At 38.6% G+C, this 22,588-nt stretch overlaps 2 protein-coding genes across 6 annotated transcripts in view; one reads left to right on the plus strand and one right to left on the minus strand.

Annotated features, from left to right (window-relative positions):
- The window catches only part of LOC107603279 (cytosolic carboxypeptidase 6-like), a 409,489-nt gene extending 402,605 nt beyond the window's left edge, over positions 1-6,884 (minus strand). The window contains exons 1-2 of the mRNA XM_016296044.1: positions 6,755-6,884; positions 142-264 (exon numbers count right to left, since the gene is read on the minus strand). Of these exons, the coding sequence (XP_016151530.1) occupies positions 142-264; positions 6,755-6,788 (157 nt within the window). The 5' untranslated portion in view covers positions 6,789-6,884. The remainder of the gene's footprint in view (positions 1-141; positions 265-6,754) is intronic.
- Positions 6,885-14,954: 8,070 nt separating this feature from the next.
- elavl4 (ELAV like neuron-specific RNA binding protein 4) overlaps positions 14,955-22,588 on the plus strand; it is an 82,966-nt gene continuing 75,332 nt past the window's right edge. For all 5 annotated transcript variants that reach the window (XM_016228669.1, XM_016228690.1, XM_016228698.1 and 2 more), the window contains exon 1: positions 14,955-15,456. In XM_016228669.1, the coding sequence (XP_016084155.1) occupies positions 15,409-15,456 (48 nt within the window). In that variant the 5' untranslated portion in view covers positions 14,955-15,408. The remainder of the gene's footprint in view (positions 15,457-22,588) is intronic.

Consider the following 22,588-nt stretch of genomic DNA (forward strand, 5'->3'; position numbering starts at 1 on the left):
AATTCTATATATAGAGTATATATATATATATATATATATATATATATATATATATATATATATTATGTGTTCATGAACAGTAGTGTACACATAACAGCATGAAAAGGGGGCAAAAAAATTACAAATACTCTGATCTCTCACCACTCTCAAAGCAGGCGTCGAAGACGATATGACCTTTCTTGGGTGGTCCAGTGTATCCTGGAGGGGTGACCATCAGTTTGTTCACATTCCCCACCAGACCATCCTCTCCCCCCGTTTCATTATCTGCCACACAAAATTTAGAAGTACATATATGCAGTTTCCAATCTCTAAGAACACAAAGGAAATAAAATTCAGCAATGATAGTCTGCCTGTTGCTGACTACAAAATCCTTGGCAATAGTTATATCATATTCCTGTAACACAGCATTTAAAACCTGCCATTTAAACAGGGTTGTGGTCTGTGTGCATGACAGAAAACAATGCCAGCACCTAAGTTCTTAAACTTAATTGAGTCTGAACAATTGTACACAAACATGAGTTGAAATATGACAACAGAAGCAAAATCTAAAAAATAATAAAAGCAAAAACTATTAAAGAAATGTGGATTCAAAATTTACTCCAATCCTATATTATTTTCTTTCTTAGAATGAACTCAAGAGGAGATCTTATGCAGAATGACAGCACTCAGACATGTATATCAGATATACAGTATATATATATATATATATATATATATATATATATATTAAAGGGACAGTTCACCTAAAAATCTAAATCCTGTCATTTACTCACAACAACTTATTGTGAATCATGTTGGTAATGAAATAATTTTGGGTTCCCACTGACGGTCATTGTGTGTTTTTTTTTACTATTCTTTGGGAACCACTAATGGATCTTGTGTTATAAATAGATGTATCATGGGATGACACAGAGACCTCCGGCTCTGAGCAAGACAGTGAGCGAGAGATGACAGAAGATGTCACTGAGCCCCTTCCAACTGCATCAAGCACCAGATTTGCTATTCCAAAAGGACCCAGTGGTAGGCCAGACCTATACTTTAGACTACACATTTTAGTTAGCAGCTGTCAGTTAGCTAATTTGTGGATTCCTTAATTGTACATTTCCATATAGATATGACATATTTAACATTATACTATTATTTTATTATTATAATATTATTTATTTTGCATTTCAGACATCTCAAGATCCAGAGAAGAGGGTCCTGTACAGCCATGTTTGAAAACATTTCCCAGAACTCAGCACGGTAGTAGGAAAAGGGCTTTCAACAGCTCCTGGTATAAGGACAATTCATGGCTTGAATATTCTGTAAGTCAAGATTCATCTTATTGTTTTGCCTGTAGGCATTTTTCTTTGCTCAATACACCTGAATCTGCCTTCACATCCCAGTCAGGATTTTCTAACTGGAAAAAGGCACTGTTTAAAGATTCTGTGTTTAAGCTCCATTCAAAGGCAGAGCATCATATCAATGGTATGTATGCTTGGAATCAGCATAAAAGGGCTATCAACAGCAACTTATCAATGCTGGATCTCATTAATGAGGAACGGAAAAAGAAAGTGGAGGAAAACTGTCACATTAAAACTATTGCCGATGTGCTACTGTTAACTGCCACTCAAAATATAGCACAGAGAGGTCAATAAACAAGCTACAGGTAGTCCAAAATGCAGCGGCTATCCTTACCAGGTCAAGAAAATCATGACATATTACCCCAATTTACAGTCTCTGCACTGGCTACCTATTAAGTTCCTTATCAGTTATGAAATATTATTACTCACAAAAGACATCTCTTTGGACTAGCATTCAAATAATACATCTCATAATCTTGTACTGCAGTTATATCTGATCAAATGCACATTATTATTCCTTAGCTTGGGTTGAACAAATCATTTTTGCTTGGTTGGAACAGCAGCTATGCTAATTATGTCTCTATTTGTTTCTCTGTTTCTGCCATTCTGCCACTGTTTCTGATTGACATCCCGTGGTAACAAGAAATTACACAAGCTTCAGTCTGGATCCAGCCCTTACAAAGACCTGAGATGACCGAACACCTGAGAAGAGATGATGCAAACCCCTCAGAGAACCTCTGATGATGCCAACCCTGAAACAACATAAACTACCAAATTTTGCTACAAGCAGGGGCGGTTCTAAATTTGGAATCGTATCACACAAAACAACTTTGGGAGCAATGCGCAGTTTGTCCTGTGGGTGGCAATAATGGAAAAAGTAAAACATCACCAGCTGCTACTGGCACAGAGCCAGACACGTTTTTACAGCGCTGCACATTAAAATCAATCACACACGTTTCTGTTGAGCTTATAAATGCAGCGGCCAATCAGAGGCGTTCAGATGAGTCATCGCCGAAACGCCGGTGTTTTGTACAGTGCGCGCACTTGCTGACTTAATTCTGCTCTCTGGCTAATTTTCTCATCATAAACAACAAAGTGCAGATGTGCGTACGAATGTAAGTAAGATATTCATTTCATAGTGTAAACCGCTTCAGTGATTTTGATGGAAGTTTTTGAGAGTGCCTGAACTCTGGCTAGACTGAAGTCAGTGATATTGTTTTTGAAAATGTAAATGTTCTTTGCTCTATTTCTGTACCATGAAAGTGTTATAATTTGTAACGTACAATGTTTTTATTAAATTCACATTAAATACAAAGTCAGTCGTATGAAAAATATTTTATGGCATACATCTGGTACTTAAAGGGGTCATATGATGTTGCTAAAAAGAACATTATTTGGTGTATTTGGTGTAATGAAATGTGTTTATGCAGTTTAACGTTAAAACAACACATTATTTTCCACATACTTTACATTATTGTTTCTCCTCTATGCCCCGCCTTTCTGAAAAGCGTCGATTTTTACAAAATCTCATCGGTCTGAAAAAGCAAGGTGTGCTGTGATTGGCCGAATACCTGTGAGACGGAAATGTTACGCCCCTCACATACTGTTGATGCCTTGTCCGGCCGGAGCGATGATTCAAAAACATTAAAACCCATTACAAACGAGGCATTTGTTGCATCCAGTGGGGACATACTTACTGATTATAATGACTTATACTGTCTTTTTACACGTTACGTTGCATTGCATCGCGCCACACCGCGTAAACATAAAACTCTGTCTGCATTTGTGATCAGAGAAATGACAAACAACAAGTGCTACTCTACTGCCCAAAACTCGCGTTTGAATCATCAGTGGCAAATCCTTTAAATTAAAACGTACTTACGTGAGTCAGGTCAGAACTGCCGACATTTTAGTCTAACGTTACTCTCCCAGGATCAGTAAACAGTCCTCCATAAAATGTGCTGCACACATCTGGATATTTGGGTTAAACTGTTCTGGAACAGTGTTGTAAATACAACTTAACCCCTGATTTGTAGTCGTGTCCTCTTTTGGAAGACCAAACAAAGTAGTTTCGCTTTCACAACGAAAAACACAGCGGCCTAGCGTGAGCGAAAGCCCCGGCTTAGTGTGAGCTGAAGCCGGGCAAGAGTGAGCTGAGGCGGCGGGGTCGAGAAAGGTGCGCCCGGCGAATCCGATGAATGAGCGGCAACCACATGTGACGGACTGAAGAAAGTTCTCGCACATCCAACTGTTAATTTCATCAATGCATTGGCAGAGGGAGTCAATGGGGCTGAATATAAAGAATATCTCTTTGGATTTGAGACTTTAGTCTTTGCAACTTTACAGATCTTCTTTATGCACCAAGAGCTTGTAACACTCCAAAGAGAAAGGAAAAAATTTAAATCGCATCATATGACCCCTTTAAGTAAAAAGAGGGTTTTTTGCATAGCTAATAGATTACACTATTTATGCTACTTAAGCAGTAACTAAATCAGCATACTATCATCTAAAATACATTGCAAGAATTAGATGTTTTGCTTCCAGTCAAGACTTGGAGAAACTTGTTCATGCCTTTATCACCAGCAGGGTGGACTATTGTAATGGTCTCCTTACCGGCCTTCCCAAGAAGACCATTAGACAGCTGCAGCTCATCCAGAACGCTGCTGCCAGAATTCTGACTAGAACCAGAAAATCTGAGCATATCACACCAGTCCTCAGGCCCTTACACACTGGCTTCCAGTTATATTTAGGATTGATTTTAAAGTACTTTTACTCGTTTATAAATCACTCAATGGCCTAGGACCTAAATACATAGCAGATATGTTCACTGATTATAAACCTAACAGACAACTCAGATCATTAGGATCGAGTCAGTTAGAAATACCAAGGGTTCACACAAAACAAGCGGAGTCAGCTTTTAGTTATTATGCCGCCCGCAGTTGGAATCAGCTTCCAGAAGAGATCAGATGTGCTAAAACATTAGTCACATTTAAATGCAGACTCAAAACTCATCTGTTTAGCTGTGCATTTACTGAATGAGCACTGTGCAACGTCCGAACTGATTGCACTATATTTTATGTATAATCATTTTCTATTAATTTTAAATCTCTTAAATCAATTTTTTTATAATTTTCAAATATTTAAATTCCTTGTTTTATTGTTGTGATAATTTTTTTATTATTTCTTAATTTCTTTTATGTAAAGCATTTTGAATTACCATTGTGTATGAAATGTGCTATATAAATAAACTTGCCTGCCTTGCCTTGCCTACTTTGCCCATCGTCCATTATAGATCAACTAACAATCTATAAAGGTGCAAAATGCATTTACTTTTTACATTTACATATTTGAGAATTGAGATATTTCATGATATAGTTAACACGTTTGGAAATATTTTGAATAAAAATGAAAAAATAAATAAAACATAAGCCTATATCAGTTATACAGTACTATTGTGGCTGCTGCGTGTCACATGACAAGCATGATACCACTGACACTACAATACAAAATTATTTGTCAGATAAATGAAACATGATGAAACATTCATTTGAGTTTAAATTGTTATAGCTTACTTCTAGAGATTGCAGTGATAAATGACATGGTGAAAAATGGCTGAATGAATAATACTGAAAGTAGGTTCAAATTAATTTTAAAAGTGTGTCCCCTAAAAGCGCAAGTGGCCCCTGACAAGCTACTACTAAATATATTTTAGAAACATAGTTTTCTGTAAAGCTGCTTTGCAACGATTTGTACCGTGAAAAGCGCTATACAAATAAACTTGAATTGAATTGAATTGAAGAGGTCATCGAGAGTCTGATGACTCTGAGAACTATGGAAAGACAAGAGGTTGAAGAGACTGCGGAGCACTGCAAAATAAGGGTACAAACAGTGTGTAAAAGACAGCCTAAAACAAGCTTAAGACTTCATGACTCATTAATGATGAGCACTGTAGGCCAGAAGATTAGTGACCAAAGTGATGGTGAGAGCTTTCAAAGAGCTATATTTTATCAGGTGATTGACAGTCTCACATCTGAACAGCAGAAGCGTTTTTCAAAAAAGAATTGTGCAAGGGGTCCAGTCTCTCAACCCAAAGAGTTCAACATTCTTGAATGAAGAGCCTCTATTTGCCTTTGCTCAGTTGAGTCAGACTTAGAAGACCTCAAACATGAAGTTCATCAAACCAAGCGGCTTCTTGAGAGGAGAGAGAAAAGTGGAAGTGACAGACCGTCTAATCTCCTTGATTTTGTTGTATTTCTGGAACCTTGTAAAGAGGTCTTCCATGAGCTATTTCGACTTTGTAAGATTTCTCTTGTTACACCAGTCAGCAATGCGTCTTTGAGAGAAGCTTCTCAGCTTTAAAACTGATCAAAACCCACCTTAGGACAACAATGGCTGATTACAGGTTAAGTCACCTTGGGATTCTCAGTGTTCAGTCAAGGAGGGCACGCTCCCTCAACATGGATGAGTTTGTGAAACATTTTGCCAGTTCTCACCAGAACCGCAGAATTATGTTGTATTAAATATACCTAGGATAAGTTTGTAACATTGATGGCACTAAAATTGCGTTTTTCTTTTCAAAACCAGGTCTGCTTGATGCCTGCTATGTCTAATTGCAGTGTTTTTTGTTGTTGTTTTTTTAATGCTAATGTTTTTGCATATAAACTCAGCAATATTTTTGCAAATAAACTCAGCAATTCATGTAACAGACACATGCTACTGTATCGTATCTCTTTGGTGCTTAAGCTTTATTTTCTGAAAATATTTTGTGTTTAACACTAATTCATTCTTTCATTTATTCTTTCCACTGTATGAGTACAGTGTGTGTGTGGACCCCCGAAATAGCAGTGGTCACCCAATGTATAAAAGTCTAGTTCCACTACTGGTTCGTCTTATCAGATTACTAGTAACATAGCTTGTGTAAATACTAGTAACATTAAAGTAGTAAGGGGTAGTCCAGCTAGTAAATACTTGTAAGGCTAGCATAAATATTACATGTCTAATATATTTAATAAATAAATTCATAGCAAATCTAGTATAGTTTCGTAAAGATGTAGTAGAGCCAGTAAGTGTAAATATGTCAGTCATCGTACATGAAAATGTCCACTTAACAAGGCTGGACTACAAACACACGTGGTCTTGCTTTTAATGACTTATGCAGTCAATGTTAAATTAATATTTATCGCGATACGTAGACAATGTGTAACGTTCTGACACTTTAAATGCCTGCAAGTATTACATAAACAAGGTTTATTCGGCTAACGTTAGCAAACAGTCACTCTGTTTACATGAACGAAGCGCTCATATCATGCGCCTAACAGCGAAATTTGCTCACTTTACATACCCAACGACCGTCTGTGAACAGAAAACTGTAAAATTTCTCTGTATTAATGTGTTTTCATTTTACACACCAGTGTCGAGATGTTCTCTGCTGTTTTCTTCCATCGTTCCTCCATACAACCCCACACAGGCTTGCGACGCTGAACGAGCGTTTCCAAGACGACAGCTTGCTGCCGCGCGAGACGAATGGTTTGACGTAACCAGCAGGTGTAAGCGCGCGACTAGCGCACAGCTCCCCCAGCCACACGGATGTCTTCCCACAACGCGCCAAATAATGCCATGTAGCCGCATAAAGCGTCCAAATGGAGAGGAAATGTCAGCAATGTTTACAAAGACGAAGCCCTTTATTATCTGCTAATACAACATGCACTATAAAATCGACTATATTATGCGTTCAAATATGAAAAAGAAAGAAATTAAGGGATTTGTGTCTGTAGGTCCATGTCTATTTATTTGAAGCCACCTATTTGCCACCTATTCGTATCTCCTATACGTTTAATTTAAAATGTACAAATGGTCTTTTCTGGGAAAACAGTTCAAAAATATTCATCCTGAATTAAACATATTTCTGTGCAATCAAACTTATAATACCTGCTACATACCTACAGACTACTGGCCAGAAAAACATTTATTTCCTTCCTGCTCCAATGGGAAACAAGACAAAACAGGACCGAAAGGTGCATTGTCAAATATTTCATTTCATCTTAAAATTATAGAGATGTCGACCAGCATTGAAGTATGAGTTCAAATCGAGTCTGAGCCAAAGACCATATTTTCATGATCTTGGTCTTGTCATTGACTTGACTTTGGATCATTTGGACTTGGTCTTTACTCGGATTCAACCATCATCTGGTCTCAATCTCAACTCAGATTCAACCTATTCAGGTCTCGACTGCAGTATTGATGTGGATGCTATTTCCAAGTTCATTCCAAAATGAACCGAGCAACTGAATCCCTTCACAAGGGACCATTTAGCCAAGGGTACTTTCAGTAGTCACTTCAAGAAAGTAATGTTATCATTTACGATCATGTGATATTGAGCGACACATCCTCACAGTTCATTTTGAGGTAATATATCTTATATTATGGGATTTAATTCCAACAGAAATATTTCTGAAACATTTTTTTTTAAACAGTCATGTTTGTTTTTATCATTTACCACACAAATAGCCATTTTAAAATAAATATATGTTTAAGTTTATTATATGACACATGATTTAATGCAAACATTTATTTGCCACAACAATGATAATCTATAAACATGAACTTTGCGGTTACTGTATGTCATCAAGGTAACATTAAGATTCATAATAAAGTGGCATTGAAGTATGGCTTTGTGTAGGATGTTTCAAATGGCCACATACAGTATTAGACTTCAGTTGCTCTGCCCTTCGCAGTGATTAGGATAGAGTGATGCTCACTTTCAAATGGAATTCACACTCAGAGTCTGGATAAGAAATAAAGTAGGTACGCGCTCATCATTTAGACCTTATATAAATATGAACAAAAGAAAAATATTACTATCAATAGCTACACTCTAAAAAATGCTGGGTAAAATAGGGACAAACCCAGCAATCAGGTTGTTTTGACCCAGCGGTTGGGTTACTACCCAGAAGGTTGGGTTAAACATTGAACCCAACCGCTGGGTCAAAACAGCCCAATTGCTGGGTTTGTCCCTATTTTACCCAGCACTGGGTTGTATTTAACCCAGCATTTTTTAGAGTGTACCTTGAACCGGATATTTCTTTTTCTTATATTGTGAGAACAGAGACTGCAGTCATCAACCGGTCCCTTCAAGTGTCTCATATTTTAGAATTGCAATGTCCCTCACAACCGACACTGGTTGTCTCTCAATATAGATTGATTAAAGTATATGGATTCCAGGACAACTGGAGCATAGCCTATGCCATCAACCACAATCAAATCCGAACTCATTCATTTTCCATTAATAGTGCAGCTTTCTGATTAGTCTGCAAATGAACAACCATATGACTTGCGTTTCAGGAGGACACAGGCACAGAGACCCTCAGCCACTAATTTTCAGCTTATGAGCGGAGTGGCGAGTGTCAGAAGCAGATGAAGAGAATGGGGGTCATCTTTAATAAGACAAAATTGGCAATGATTTTTTCCTCGTGATCATATTAGACGGCAAACTACAACCAGCAGGGCAGCCAGGGCAGATGGATTGTTTTTAAATAATGAGGAATTGTGCTGCATGGTACACCCTTCAAACTGAAAATTGAAAAGCTGTCCTTCATGCTATGTCATTCTCTAACATCTCCAATTATCTGGCTCCATGCCTCCGTTTATTTATTGAGACTGTCAATTCGTATTATGAATCGGGCAACAAAAATATAGATCGTTCAAAATGATCCCCTCCTCGTTTTTTTGTGTCTGCAGACATCTGCGCATGCTTCAGGGTGCACGTGATGTACAAGTGCACACCGACTGCATGGATCTGTGAACAAAAAGCAGAAAATAAAATTCTAGGTGAAACAGAATCAAAGCAGATATTCCTATGACAATTATGACATTCCTGCAAAAGCAGAATTTCTTCTCCGCACGCTGGTCCTGTCATGCAGTCTACCAAGTGAACAGATGATTTAATGAACCCATCAATCATAGAATACAAAAGCGAAGTATAGTCCACTTCTTGATCCTCTGATTTTTTTAATTGGGTCCCACGAGACACAATGTTTTTCCACATCAAAATAAGTTTTACCCCACCATTATAACCGACTCTGCTGCTAACAATCGTGCAAGACGAGTGTGACACCAATGACTGGGATGGCAAAACTGGATTGAGTTAAACATTAAAGATGAGACTTTCGTTTTGGGCTGAAGGCAATTTGAAGCTAGTGCTGTAAGAGTGTTTGTGAGTGTGGGTGTGCCTTTCCAACGTGGCCAACATGTTTTTGGTGGTGTACAGGGAAACCCTTTTTAGATGAACCATGTTGGGACTCCACGCATGAGTCCCTTGCAGTGAATGGCAGGTCATCTGCATGGAACAGACAGCACACAGGAGAAGCGGTATGCTCTGAACAGGCTTTATGAAGACACATAGAGTCACTATTGAGACAGCAATCAGAATCCTCCTGGGACCCCAGCGGACAGAAGAGGGAGAATGAAAGGCAGATGACTTCTAGAATCAAGCAGTAGACTCCATGATTCAAGTGACAGCCCAACCCAATGCATGCGCACGAACACACACCATCTTCTGAACGATTTTTAACCAGGTTTGTTGTATACGATAAAATCCAGAATAGGCTACGGTACTTGACAAATAGAAAATGCTGCAACATCGATAACATAATTACAGTGAGAGTGAGAAACAGTGCTCTTTACATGATCCCTTAGTAGCATGCAACATACTAGGTGGATTCTTAACTTCATAAGATTTGCCTTTAATGATATTATTTTAAATTGATTTAGCATTAAAAGTTGCAATGTTGACACTGTGGAGGTAAAAACTGTATAATAGCATAAACCAAATGTGATACAGTTTTAAGTAATGGCTCATACGCACACATACACATCCTCTATGACGTAAAAATGGTAGCATTCTCTCTCATTCTCCAACGCTCTCTCCATCTCCCTTTATTCAGTTGGCTTTAGTCCACCCCAACAGATGGGTCAGTGTCAATAGGCTGCTATTAACTGGACACACGCCTCTCATGGGGCCTGGAGACCAGATCATACTGTCCTAAACACAGTTTAAAAAAAAAAAGAAGACAGAAAGAAACAGCTAATTTTCCTGCAGACATACCCACTTTCAGCTAACCTCTGCTTTTCACATTCTCTAGAAACATAACAGGCTGAAAATGACTTATTCTTGCCTGCTTAGTTATTTTGAGAGAAAAACATATGGTTTAGTGGTTTGTATTGATTTTGTATTGAGTTTAGCTGCGTCCGTTGGCATGAAGATGATGATTAGGCTTTGCCATAGACAGTATGATATTTAATATTAAACAAAAGTTAATTATTTAGCACAAAACAACATAATGAATCTGGACTAATTTTATCCACTCTTCTTAATTACAGCTAAACATTTAAAATTAAACATCTTGCGAAAGTCTAATTTAGTATGCATACTATATCATTATAAAGGAAAATAAAACAACACATCTTAAGATCTAAAGCTGTATGTATGTATGTATGCATATATATATATATATATATATATATATATATACACATACATACATGCATACATACATACAGTACATATATATATATATATATATATATACTACCGATCAAAAGTTTGGGATCAGAACTATTTTTTATGTTTTTAAAGGAGTTTCTTATGCTCATCCAGGCTGCATTTATTTGATCAAAAATACAGGAAAAAATTGTATATTGTGAAATATTATTATGATGTAAAATAACATTTCCTTCCTTAATTTATTCCTGTGATGCAAAGCTGAATTTTCAGCATCATTACTCCAGTCTTCAGTGTCACACGATTCTTCAGAAATCATTCTAATACGCTGATTTATTATCAATGCTGGAAACTGTTGTGCTGCTTAATATTTTTTTGGAACCTGTGATACTTTTTTCAGGATTCTTTGATGAATAAAAAGTTAAAAAGAAGAGCATTTATTTAAAATATAAATATTTTTAAACAATTTACACTACCGTTCAAAAGTTTGGGGTCAGTACATTTTTATTCTTTCTTTTTTTGAAAGAAATTAAAACTTTTATTCAGCAAGGATGTGTTAAATTGATAAGAAGTGATAGCAAAGATTTATATTTTGAATAAATGCTGTTCTTTTTCACTTTTTATTCATCAAAGAATCCTGAAAAAAGTATTGTGGTTTCCAAAAAAATAGTTGGCAGCACAACTGTTGCCAACATTGATAATTCTAATAATAAATCAGCATATTAGAATGATTTCTTAAGGATCATGTGACACTTTATACTGGAGTAATGGCTGATGAAAATTCAGCTTTGCATCACAGAAATAAATAATATTTTAAAGGATATTAAAATAGAAACCCTTATTTTACATTGTAATAACATTTTGCACGATTACTGTTTTTTTCTGTATTTTTGATCAAATAAACGCAGCATTGATGAGCATAAGAGTCTTCTTTAAAAATCATTACAAGTCTTACTGATCCCAAACTTTTGAACACCAGTGTATATATATATATATATATATATATATGAATATGTTAAAATATATATTATGATTTGAAGTCTCTGGTGTCCTCAGAATGTGTCTGTGAAGTTTCAGCTCAAAATACTCCACAGATCATTTATAATATCATTTTGAAAATGCCTATTTTGAGTGGAAGCAGAAACATGCTGTTTTTCAGGCCTGTGTCTTTAAATGCAAATGAGCTGCTGCTCCCCGCCCCCTTTTCCAGAATAGAGCTGCGCCATTACAGCTCGGACCTGCTAAAAACATCTTTTTTGGTTCTGATTATCATGTTTATCGCGCTGAAATCATGCGTTTTAAACCATATGAGTTTAAACTTCTGATACAGTGTTTTCAGAGCGCACGGACAGAAAGCGGCTGTCACAGCATGTGAGTACTAAACTAAGTTCTCATTCATTCTCAAACAGTCGGTTATGTCTGTGAAGGTAAACATCTGGGAAATAAATCGCATGTTTATTTTAGATCTGTGTGGTAGCAAAAAATATAGGCCTACAGTAAATAAATCAATAAATCCTCTACTCTCTTGTCTCCTCTGAGGCTGGGACTCTAAATAGTGTTCTGTGCTCGTCTGTGCAGTCAAAGAAGCGTGTTTTGCTCAAACTTTCGCATGGCATTAGAGCTGGTACCAGAGTATGTGAGCGGCAACAATTTCCCCTCCGCGCTCCAAGCATTCAATAATCACTCCGCTCCAGCTCCGCTCCGAGTTCACCATTTCCCGCTCCCTCTCCACTGATCAGAAACACCGCTCCACGGCTAAATTATTTCACTATGCTTGAAAAATCTAAGTTCTGTTCAGAAATTACATTAAACGAAAAATAAATGCATAAAACTAGAAGAATAGTTTTAACATGGTTTATTTAACACTACAATTAGCCCAAGTCCATATTAAATGACTGCTTAACTCACTTAGCTAACTTGTCTGTGCAACGTGTCTCTACTATGGCGAAACTGAGGGTATTACTTCAGAAACAGAAAGAATATGCTGTAACTTTTCCGTTTTTAAGCTAATAAATCACAGGACAGCGTTGACCAAATTTTCTTCATTCCTGAATGTATGCGCGCAATCTGTACGTTACGTGCGAGCTTGTGTGTTCTGTCCGTGTGCAGCAATGTAGCAGCACATTAGTTTTGAGCGGAGGTTTACAAACTGTACAATTTACAACATGCTTTAACCTCCCGCACTCGTCCATCACCATTTTAACCTTCATGTGTAATCCACATATCTGTCAAGCTAACTAATTATGTTTAATGTGCGAGTTGGCATAATTTGTGTTCGTGACGAAGTGGTAGCGGAGCGCTCTCGGAGCGAGTGAAAACCTCAACTCTCCGACTTTCAAAAAATCCGCTCCTAGCTCCAGGCAAAATCATCTTTTTCACATTTCCTTGGTTGGTAGATGCACCTGATTATAGCACTTAAAACCTGGAAAAGTCAGATTTTCATATGTCACCTCTAAATGCAATTTGAAGCTAATAAATCACAGGACAGCGTTGACCAAATTTTCTTCATTCCTGAATGTATGCGCGCAATCTGTACGTTACGTGCGAGCTTGTGTGTTCTGTCCGTGTGCAGCAATGTAGCAGCACATTAGTTTTGAGCGGAGATTTACAAACTGTACAATTTACAACATGCTTTAACCTCCCGCACTCGTCCATCACCATTTTAACCTTCATGTGTAATCCACATATCTGTCAAGCTAACTAATTATGTTTAATGTGCGAGTTGGCATAATTTGTGTTCGTGACGAAGTGGTAGCGGAGCGCTCTCGGAGCGAGTGAAAACCTCAACTCTCCGACTTTCAAAAAATCCGCTCCTAGCTCCAGGCAAAATCATCTTTTTCACATTTCCTTGGTTGGTAGATGCACCTGATTATAGCACTTAAAACCTGGAAAAGTCAGATTTTCATATGTCACCTCTAAATGCAATTTGATTACTGCCTTTATCTACAAAAAATGCTGCACAAAAAAATAACCTCAAAAATGTTGGACAAGAGTAAGAATATTTATTATTCTATGCCATTCTCAAACTAATTTAAAGGGTTTGGTTGCCAACAAAACACAATTCAATTGTCTATGCAATTTAATAATCATGCATTATGCCCATTCGTCCATATAAATGACTCCAAAAGGTATTTGAACACTTAAGCCAAATTTAAAATTTATAAATTAAGTATCAAACCAAGCAGCATATGTGAATAAATGATGCTAGTCCTTTCGGAACTAACCATGGTCAGGTAATATTAGTATGAAATAAGTTCACACAGGTGCCACTAGCAGAGTAACCACAGGTGTATTTCTTCACATTATCTATGGATATGTTCTACTGTCTGTTCTGATTTGACAACCAGAAAGTATGGTCCTGTCTTTAAAATAAAAACCACTTGGTATGGTATTTTGTTATCTAATACAGTGGCATTTATATATTTACATTGATACATAAGTGTCCAAATGCATTTTGGGGCCAATGTGGCTATGTAAAGCATTGAATCGAAGCATTGAATTATGTACAATTACACCAACGTCTTGCTCTAGTAACATTTCAGAGGAAGAGACTTGTCCATTTCATAAATATGCTCTGGGAGTGATATGCCGACATTTCATCGGGGGTTTACTCCAGCTAGATTCCACTGGTCAAAGTTTTCTTAATGCTATTGGTCTATAAATCTACCCCGTTCCCATACATCAAACGCGGCTGTCACAAGGCGATGGAGGCGCGGGGGGAGGCAAGAGAGAGGAGAACGGAGGTGAGTGGGTGCCAAAGCGATCATGTGTTCCCCACAAGCAGCAGGAGATCCGTGAAGCCAAACGGAGAGGAAAAGATGAGCCAGGAAAGGCAGATGTGCCTGTGTCATGTCTGTTATGAACAGTCTTCCCACCTTGTGGTAACACTGTGAACTGTAACTGCAGGAGAGCGTGATTGAGAAATAGAGAGAGGGAGCGAGTGGAGGGTGGGGTGGGGGTAAAGAGAGATAGAACGAGAGGGAGTGTGAGGAAGGGAGGGAGCAAGGAAGGAGAGAGAAAGAAAAAGGGTGAGGGATGGAGGGAGAGACAGAGAGAAAGAGCGAGAGAGAGAGACAGAGAGAAAGAGAGAGAGAGAGAGAGAGAGAGAGAGAGTTTATACTTAGAGCTATGTTTTGGGACGAACTAATCTGCTAGAGAGCAGTGTGAGGATCGGAACGCATTGTGTGAGCGAGTGTGTGGAGGACAGATAAGGGAAGAAGCCCGGCAGACTGACTGCTTGTTTTAATGTGCTGACTCTGGGGAGCTAAAAAAAAAAATATATTGACTCTTCAGTCGTGCGGCGTGAGCCAGGGCACAAGCGCCACATTTAACAGAGGTGCACCAGAAAACACGGGCGCGAGAGAGGAGAAAATACATCCAGCCAGACAGCACATATAGAGGATTTCTCCTTCCTTTTCTTCTTTTTTTTTAATCTGTTCATTTTTCTTTCTATTTTTCTCGGGACTGATTCCCATTTCCAGTAGCAAGAAAGGAGCCGTAGAGCCACGAGAACACCAAAAAAACCCACAAAAAAGCGTCAAGAAACGAAACACCGCCAACAAGATGTTTGAAATCAGCCGAACACTGAATGCTGCTTTGTTGAGCAATGAGGTAAAGGAATTGGATTTTCTTCTTCTATCACCTCACTTCTCTAAGTGTGTGTTCATTATTCCGTCGTGCATAACATTTCTATGTTTTATCAGTGTGTCCATGCTTCTAAATGTGGCAGCTGACAGGTCTAAATGAATGTGCAGGGATTGAGCATTTAGGTCCAGTTAAACAGCTGCTAGCTGAAGGCAGAACCTCTTTGCTCTCCGGGCGTACTGTAATGGATGAGAGACTAGACTCGCTCTCTCTCCCTCTCCCACGCACAATCATTTCATTTTCTCATTTACTCAAAGCAAGATAACTGTAACTGCTGAGCTTGCTTGATGACTTGCCCATCTGGGGCTTGCACTGACTGTGTGCGTGCGTGCGTGTTTGTGTGTGTATAGCACGAATATGAACGTAAGAACACGGCTCTCTATCACTGTGGCAGTCCAGTTTTCTCTTTTCATTCCGCCTTTTGCTTTTTCTTTAGCCTGTATATTTCGTTACCACCTTGGCTAGCATTCTGTTCTGTTCCTCTTCTCTTCTCCTCTTCCCTGTAAACGCGCACATCACAAGCAGTGTCTGAAGATGATGGTAAGGTGTTCACAGAACTCGACAGTAGCCCAGGTGGAAGGCTCCTTCCCAGGCATGGGCTCGCTGCTTTTCCCCCGAGATCCATCCAGTCAACTGGGGGCCAGGGCACTGGGGGTAAGAGGATAGATGGACCCGTCAGACAAATGAATGAGAAAATAGACGGCACAGTAGAATAAGAATACTAACTTCATTTAGGTGAATGTGTGTAGCCCTTAGGCTTGAATTAGCCAATATTTTCATCCCTCATTGTGTGATGATACGGCCGCCCACTCCGACTAGATCTTTCTATCAGTTAGCCAGAGAGAAAGAGAAAGAGAGAGACAGATTGCGAGAGAAAAAGCAGCTGGTGTAAGTGTATTGTTTGTGTATTCCTGCTCGGAATGTGTTTGTGCGGTGGTGTACTGATGCCTGAAATTGAAAGTGCGCCGCATGTGTGTGAGTGTGTATGCTTAAAGTCATTTGAGCATAGTGAGGTTAGATGGCTAAAGGACAGATTTTTGTACATACGTTTTGTTTCGGGCATCATTCTGAATTTCAAACAACTTTCCGAATGTGTTGTGTTGGTGCTCTGCAGCCTTTTAGCACAAACGTGCTTGGAAACGTGTGAAATAGAAAGCATGTGTCTTATACTAAACAGTTACAAAACTACCTCAAGTTAAACAATATGTGAGTGGCTCTATTATAATTCTTTTAATTTGTAGCACATCAAAATTAAGTTGTTTTTTTTCTCCACTGATAGGTGGCCATAATTGAGCATACTAGTATATAAACAGCTGGCTAAGGCTTTTCCTGATTATAATGACGGTGTTTTTAGTCTGGAGCTATGAAAGTGGATAACCATCCTTATGATCTCATTCAGTCATTTCTGATCTTCTACTACAGTCTTGGGGGGAAGAGAGATGGCTGTATGGGAAAGCCCTGGCTGGCTGGCTGGCTGGTGCTGTAAGAGCCGGTCGGTTAAGAATAAATCCCTGACTTGGTGCATTAAATCGACACAAAACTGTGGGTGTCTAATCTGTGATGGGCTCTCGTTCCTCGTCTCCACAAAACAGGATCAGCCTGCCTGCCTGGAGCCGCACCACATTCTCACACAAATCAGACTCAAAATGACAGCACTGGAGCTCCTCTGCCAGTGCACACACACACACACACACACACACACAAGTATACATACACACACTGCGATCGCATGCAGCTGGGTGTTCATAGGCAGAGAGAGCAGATTTTTAAACCCTTCTTTGCAACCTTTCTGAGGTGTGTGTACACACTTGCCTTAAAATCCTTTGCAGCTCAGGGATTTGAAACATTTTGCATATTCATCCTGGTGATTCTCCAGCTCTAAGACGACAGAAAAAAGAAACAAGACATGTAAAGTCACAACCACAAATATTCTCATTTGAACTACAATTATTTTACAAGTAAATCTGGAAAATCACTGTCATCCAGCAATCAGTCACTATTTGGCCTGGGAAAGCGGAAAATCTATGCATCATTTAATATGTAATGAAAATTAGCGACATCGGTATGTATGCGTCACTAGTCGTTGGAAACCGTGTGACTGCGCAAAGTGTTATTCTAGATTTTTCACATTGGCCTGAACTCTGAATCAGTTCACAAAAGTAGAAATCTTTTTTTAAGATAAAGATGGTTTGATGAGAAGTGGTTTCTCTCTGTTTATCTTTCCACCTCGAGAGACTGTCAATAGTTTAAATGTTCTACTTCTGCACTTTTCATATTAACGATGGAAATAATAGAATAAAACACTGATATATGAATTTTTCAGTTGCTATGTCTAGCATAATTTCATCTATTTTTTACTGTTATGAAATAACAGTCATTGTACATTACATGTGATTATTTGTTTTATTTCTGGATATAAAATATACCCTTGCCAATTTTCTTCTTAGTTGTTTTTTTCCCCGCTTCATTTGGATAATAAATTGTGCTGTTTACTCGTTTAGGAGCAGGAAAATATGTCTTTATCTCTGCTAGACTGTTTATTCTTGAAAAAAATCTGCATTTGTTACTTACATTTCTCCGCAAACACACAACTCACATTTCAGATTGTAATTAACCAGGTTAAATAAGACCATCGTTACAGTAATTAATTGTGCCTTCATTAACTGAAGCCAGATAATTTGCATACATTAAATCATTGTACAGGGAAGAGGTAGAGGTCTGATTAGGCATTTTTTTGTGAGAGGGAGAATTTATTCTTTTTTTTTTTATTCATGCATTAGGTTGCTTTCAGACATTTTGCCAAGAAAAATGACTAGAACATTCCATCTGGATGCAGCTTTTTCAATTAGATTTCTATATGTGCAGCATGTTTAGTATTCATATATCAAAGTAATGATTGTATTTTATGATTAAGTAAATTAATCAAGCAATGAAAACACATAAACATAAACTGACATAAAAAAGTAATGCGCAATCATGAGAAGCAATGGATCACTAACTCAGAGATCACTATTTATCAGTATGCTTTAACATATTCCTATAAACAATCTCGAAGAATTTAATAAAAAGTAGAAAAACATATGCAGTACATAACAGTAGTTATGCTTGATTTTGGTACACTCATGGATTCTCGAACATCCAGAAGACACTGAAATTATTTCCTATCACAGTTAATAACCGCAGTGTTTTTTTAATTAAGCGTGACACATTGCCACTTGAGATATTGCACTAAGCAGGATATGGTGTGATTTCCAATTATAAAACATTTTTCAGCATTCAGCACAAATGATGAAAACCTCTGAAATAACACAAAAGTACAATTACGAGAAAAACGTCGCGTTCTGATAAAAATACATCTGACTTGGTAGGGTTATGGGTATTAATCCAAACACATGCAGATTTGCTAGATTAAAAATTTCCAATGCTGATTGGAGATGCTGTTCATGTGCACACACACGCTCCAGCAGTCCACAGGTTACAGCTGCTCTATGTCAAACACCGGCATGCTAGCTTTCTAACTTAATTTTCAGCCATTTTTGGAGGTTACGTTCGCTTCTAAATTCGTTGGAGGGAGCCGAGAAACAAACAGAGATGAGGGGGAGAGGAGAGGGAATTGAAGAGCGATTGGCAAATGTCTGTTGGCAGTGCGAGAGATAGGCAGGGTCATCTCTATTTCACAACAATGATTAGCTCTGCCCATCTGCCGGCTTGACAGGCTCCTCCTGCTGTGATTGCAGTGTTCTCTGTTCAGTGTAGCCCTGAAAATTAGTTCATTTGTGCTGCTCAACCCCAGCCTAACTGTACTGAGAACAGGTGCAGCATTCTACCCCTGCACAAAGCCATAGCTAGCGTGTGCGCGCGTGTGTGAATCCTCTACAAGAGCAGCCGAGCAGCAAGTAAAGCAGACTCATCAACTGTGAAAAGATTCACATCTCTCAACACAATGGCAGTAGATTGCAGTGGATCAACTTCCTGTTCAAATATAAGAACCTTTTTCTCCTTCTAGTAGGACGTCTCTCCTTATTAGTGTTCATCTCAGAATTCTGACATCAATACCTTTATACTTCTGTGTATATTTAGCCTGCCACAAAAGCAACTGTGTTAAACCCAATATGACACTAGAACTTTATTCTTGCTGCTGAGAATTTTAAGTGTTTCACATCATTATTATTACTATCCAGATTTAATTTCCGACACATAAGGACAGTCTCAGTCCTTGATTCTTTAATAGTGTGGAAATGGCAGAACCATCACACAGAAAGATCTGGAGCCCAGAGCCCTGCAGCTTCAGACAGAGTCCGCCGCTATTGTCAGAGCACTTTGCCATTTTGGAAGAAAAGGCCGCAAGAATGAGCTATTTAACCTGTGGGTCACTCAACGGTCACTGCACACACATTCAGGAGAGAATTAGCCACCTTGCACTGCTCAGACTCGTGTGTGTGTGTGTGTGTGTGTGTGTAAATGATAGAGTGCAGAAACAGAGACTCCTGTTTCGAAAACTAGCGATGCAGGACCACCTGTTTTTAATAGACATATGCCAAATGTTGCACAGAACTGCATCCAAATACTGTGTGAGCATTATGGTTACACTTTGAGCTCATATGGATTGCATAAAGAAATTAAAAGAAACCAAACAACATATTCTGAATTGTGTGAAAGTAAAAATAGTGGTTGTTGTATTGAAGTAATCTGATGGATGATGATAAACATTGTCTGTAAAAAATGATTTATCGTCTGTAAGAAAAAAAAAAGAAAAAGAAAGAAAGAAAAATTAAAGAAAATGCAACTGCTATTAGATCATTTTTGTCTCTGTACCACAATATCAGTGGCATTAACAGAGACAATGTTTACTATCTATCTATCTTTGAAATTTTTTTATATAAAACAACAGTACAGTACACTCAGGATAAATGTATCCACCAACTGATATTGATATTCTATATCTATTGTATAGAACAACGGGAAATTATCCTCAAGATCATTGTGTGTCCATCAGAAAAAATCCACATTTTAATTTTATAATTCTGATTTATTCTATTCTATAATAACGTTCCTAATATGAAATAGCCTGCTATTGCTCAGGATTAGTTTGACTGCAATAATGGCCCAGTTGACTACTGAGTTTAGATCTAACTAAAGGGGCAAACCCAAGCTAAAACACACAGGAGACCCTAGATATCCTATGAAACGTGTGTAAGGATGCATTAGCTGAAGCAATCTGGCTGCAGAGCCATAAACGCTGGCAGTTTTGTGTTTTCGGGCATAAGCATGTTAAGCAGGAAAATAGGATGAGTGCTCATTAGGAAACAAATGTAATGAAATTAAGTTTGTACTGTCATCACAAGAGTGCATTTGGGTGTATATCTCACATAAACATGACACACAAACAGCACACCTCACTTACGTATATCCACTAGCACATCCGCAGCGCTTCAGGATGCTTGTGCATGTGAAAGCAGATGAAAAAAGCTCCACTGGGGGTCGTCACCAGTGAGGCGAGGAGCAGGTGTCTCCAGCCAGGCAGAGAGAGAACCAGGGCAGCCTGCCTCGGTTCAGTCTTAGCCCCACCAGTGCTCCACTCGCCTTGGAGGACAGGTGACATCTGGCCCCTGTGCCTATGTAGTGGAAGACTCTTCCTCCAGGGACGACAGTTATTACTGAATCTCTGAGCCTTGAGTCAGTATGGAAAGATGGGATGTTTTTTTTTCACTGTCTTTACTTTTTGATGATTTCACAGGGACTGGGTGTTGATGAAGAGAGCAGCAGATTGGAGGTCTTGAAAGCTCTCCCCTTTTTCTCTTTGAAAAGAGAACTAAAAAAGAGTCAGCGAAGAGAGGGGTCAGAGTGAGTGATACAGGCACCATGACCTGGAAGTAAAAAGCCTGTGATTTCAGCAGCAGGGGGCGAGTGCTGGCAATGATGGTCCCAAAAGAAAAACACGTTCACATACCTCTCTCCGCGTACAGAATAAAGGTCTAGTCTTCATCTGGAATTTCAGGGCTGTGATTTCTGCAGGGGAAAAGAACATCAAAACTGAGGATTCAGTGAACAGCGTGAGCTTTGTGTTTCAAGTGAGACTATTAAAGTAAAGCCATAAAAAGATACAAAATAAAAGAAAGAGCAGAAAAGGGGAAAAGATTACAAAGGAAAAGTAATTTCTATGACTGAGCCGGCACTCAAGACTGTTACCGAGAACGCATACTAAAATCCACAGTATTTCCAAATGCAGAAAATAGTTCATGTTTTTTTCAGCACCTGGGCTGTTTTACTCTTCCAGAAAAAGAAATAGACATTTTAATGATTCAGTATTTCAGGAATGATGATGGAGCGATTTTTAAAAGAGAAACGCTAAAGGCTTACGCAGGAATGTGTGTTAAGTGCATGAATGCTCGCTTGTCTGGTTTACCCCGGCTTGCTTAAGTACTATAATTAATGGTTTTGTTAATTGAACTGGAATTGCGAAGGCACTGTAGTGTAGAAAGCAGCACCAGTCATTCATCAATTTTACTCTTTTTCTCCTTCTCTCTTTCTCTTTGCACACGTTTATTTTTACAGCTCGAGCGCATTAGTTGTCGAATTGTACAGCCTACTATCTTTTAAAATGAACTCAATTCAAATTTAAACTGACCACTTGGACAAGATATGTTCCCTCAGATTGAACAAAACATGCTGCTGTTAATTCACAGGAAAACAGATTCCAGAGACTCCTTGAAACATTCCATCCATTTTGTTGGACTGCATGTTAAATACATTAAGAACAGCAGTCACACCCCGACCGGTTGTTATTAAAGAAGTCCAATCATGCATCAGAATCGGGCGGCCATTTTGTAGTAGGATTATTCACGTTGCTATGACACGCAGGCTGTATCTAAAGTGATAAATGTGCTCTCTGACTGAATTATAGTCTGTGCCCAAAAGCTGACACATTGACGAACTGCGCTGTTTCCCCGAATTGATAGTTCCTGAGCCCATACATTTCATTGATTCATTAATTGTTCGAGGGAGTTGGAGGCGCCTGACTGTCATGAATAAATGATAGATGCCTGGCATGTGTGCATTACCGAGGAAGACCTTTGAGGCGTGGTGTTGCTTCCTCAGA

This window comes from Sinocyclocheilus grahami, unplaced genomic scaffold (assembly GCF_001515645.1).
Source record: "Sinocyclocheilus grahami isolate Dianchi unplaced genomic scaffold, SAMN03320097.WGS_v1.1 scaffold16.1, whole genome shotgun sequence".
Taxonomy (NCBI): Eukaryota; Metazoa; Chordata; class Actinopteri; order Cypriniformes; family Cyprinidae; genus Sinocyclocheilus; species Sinocyclocheilus grahami.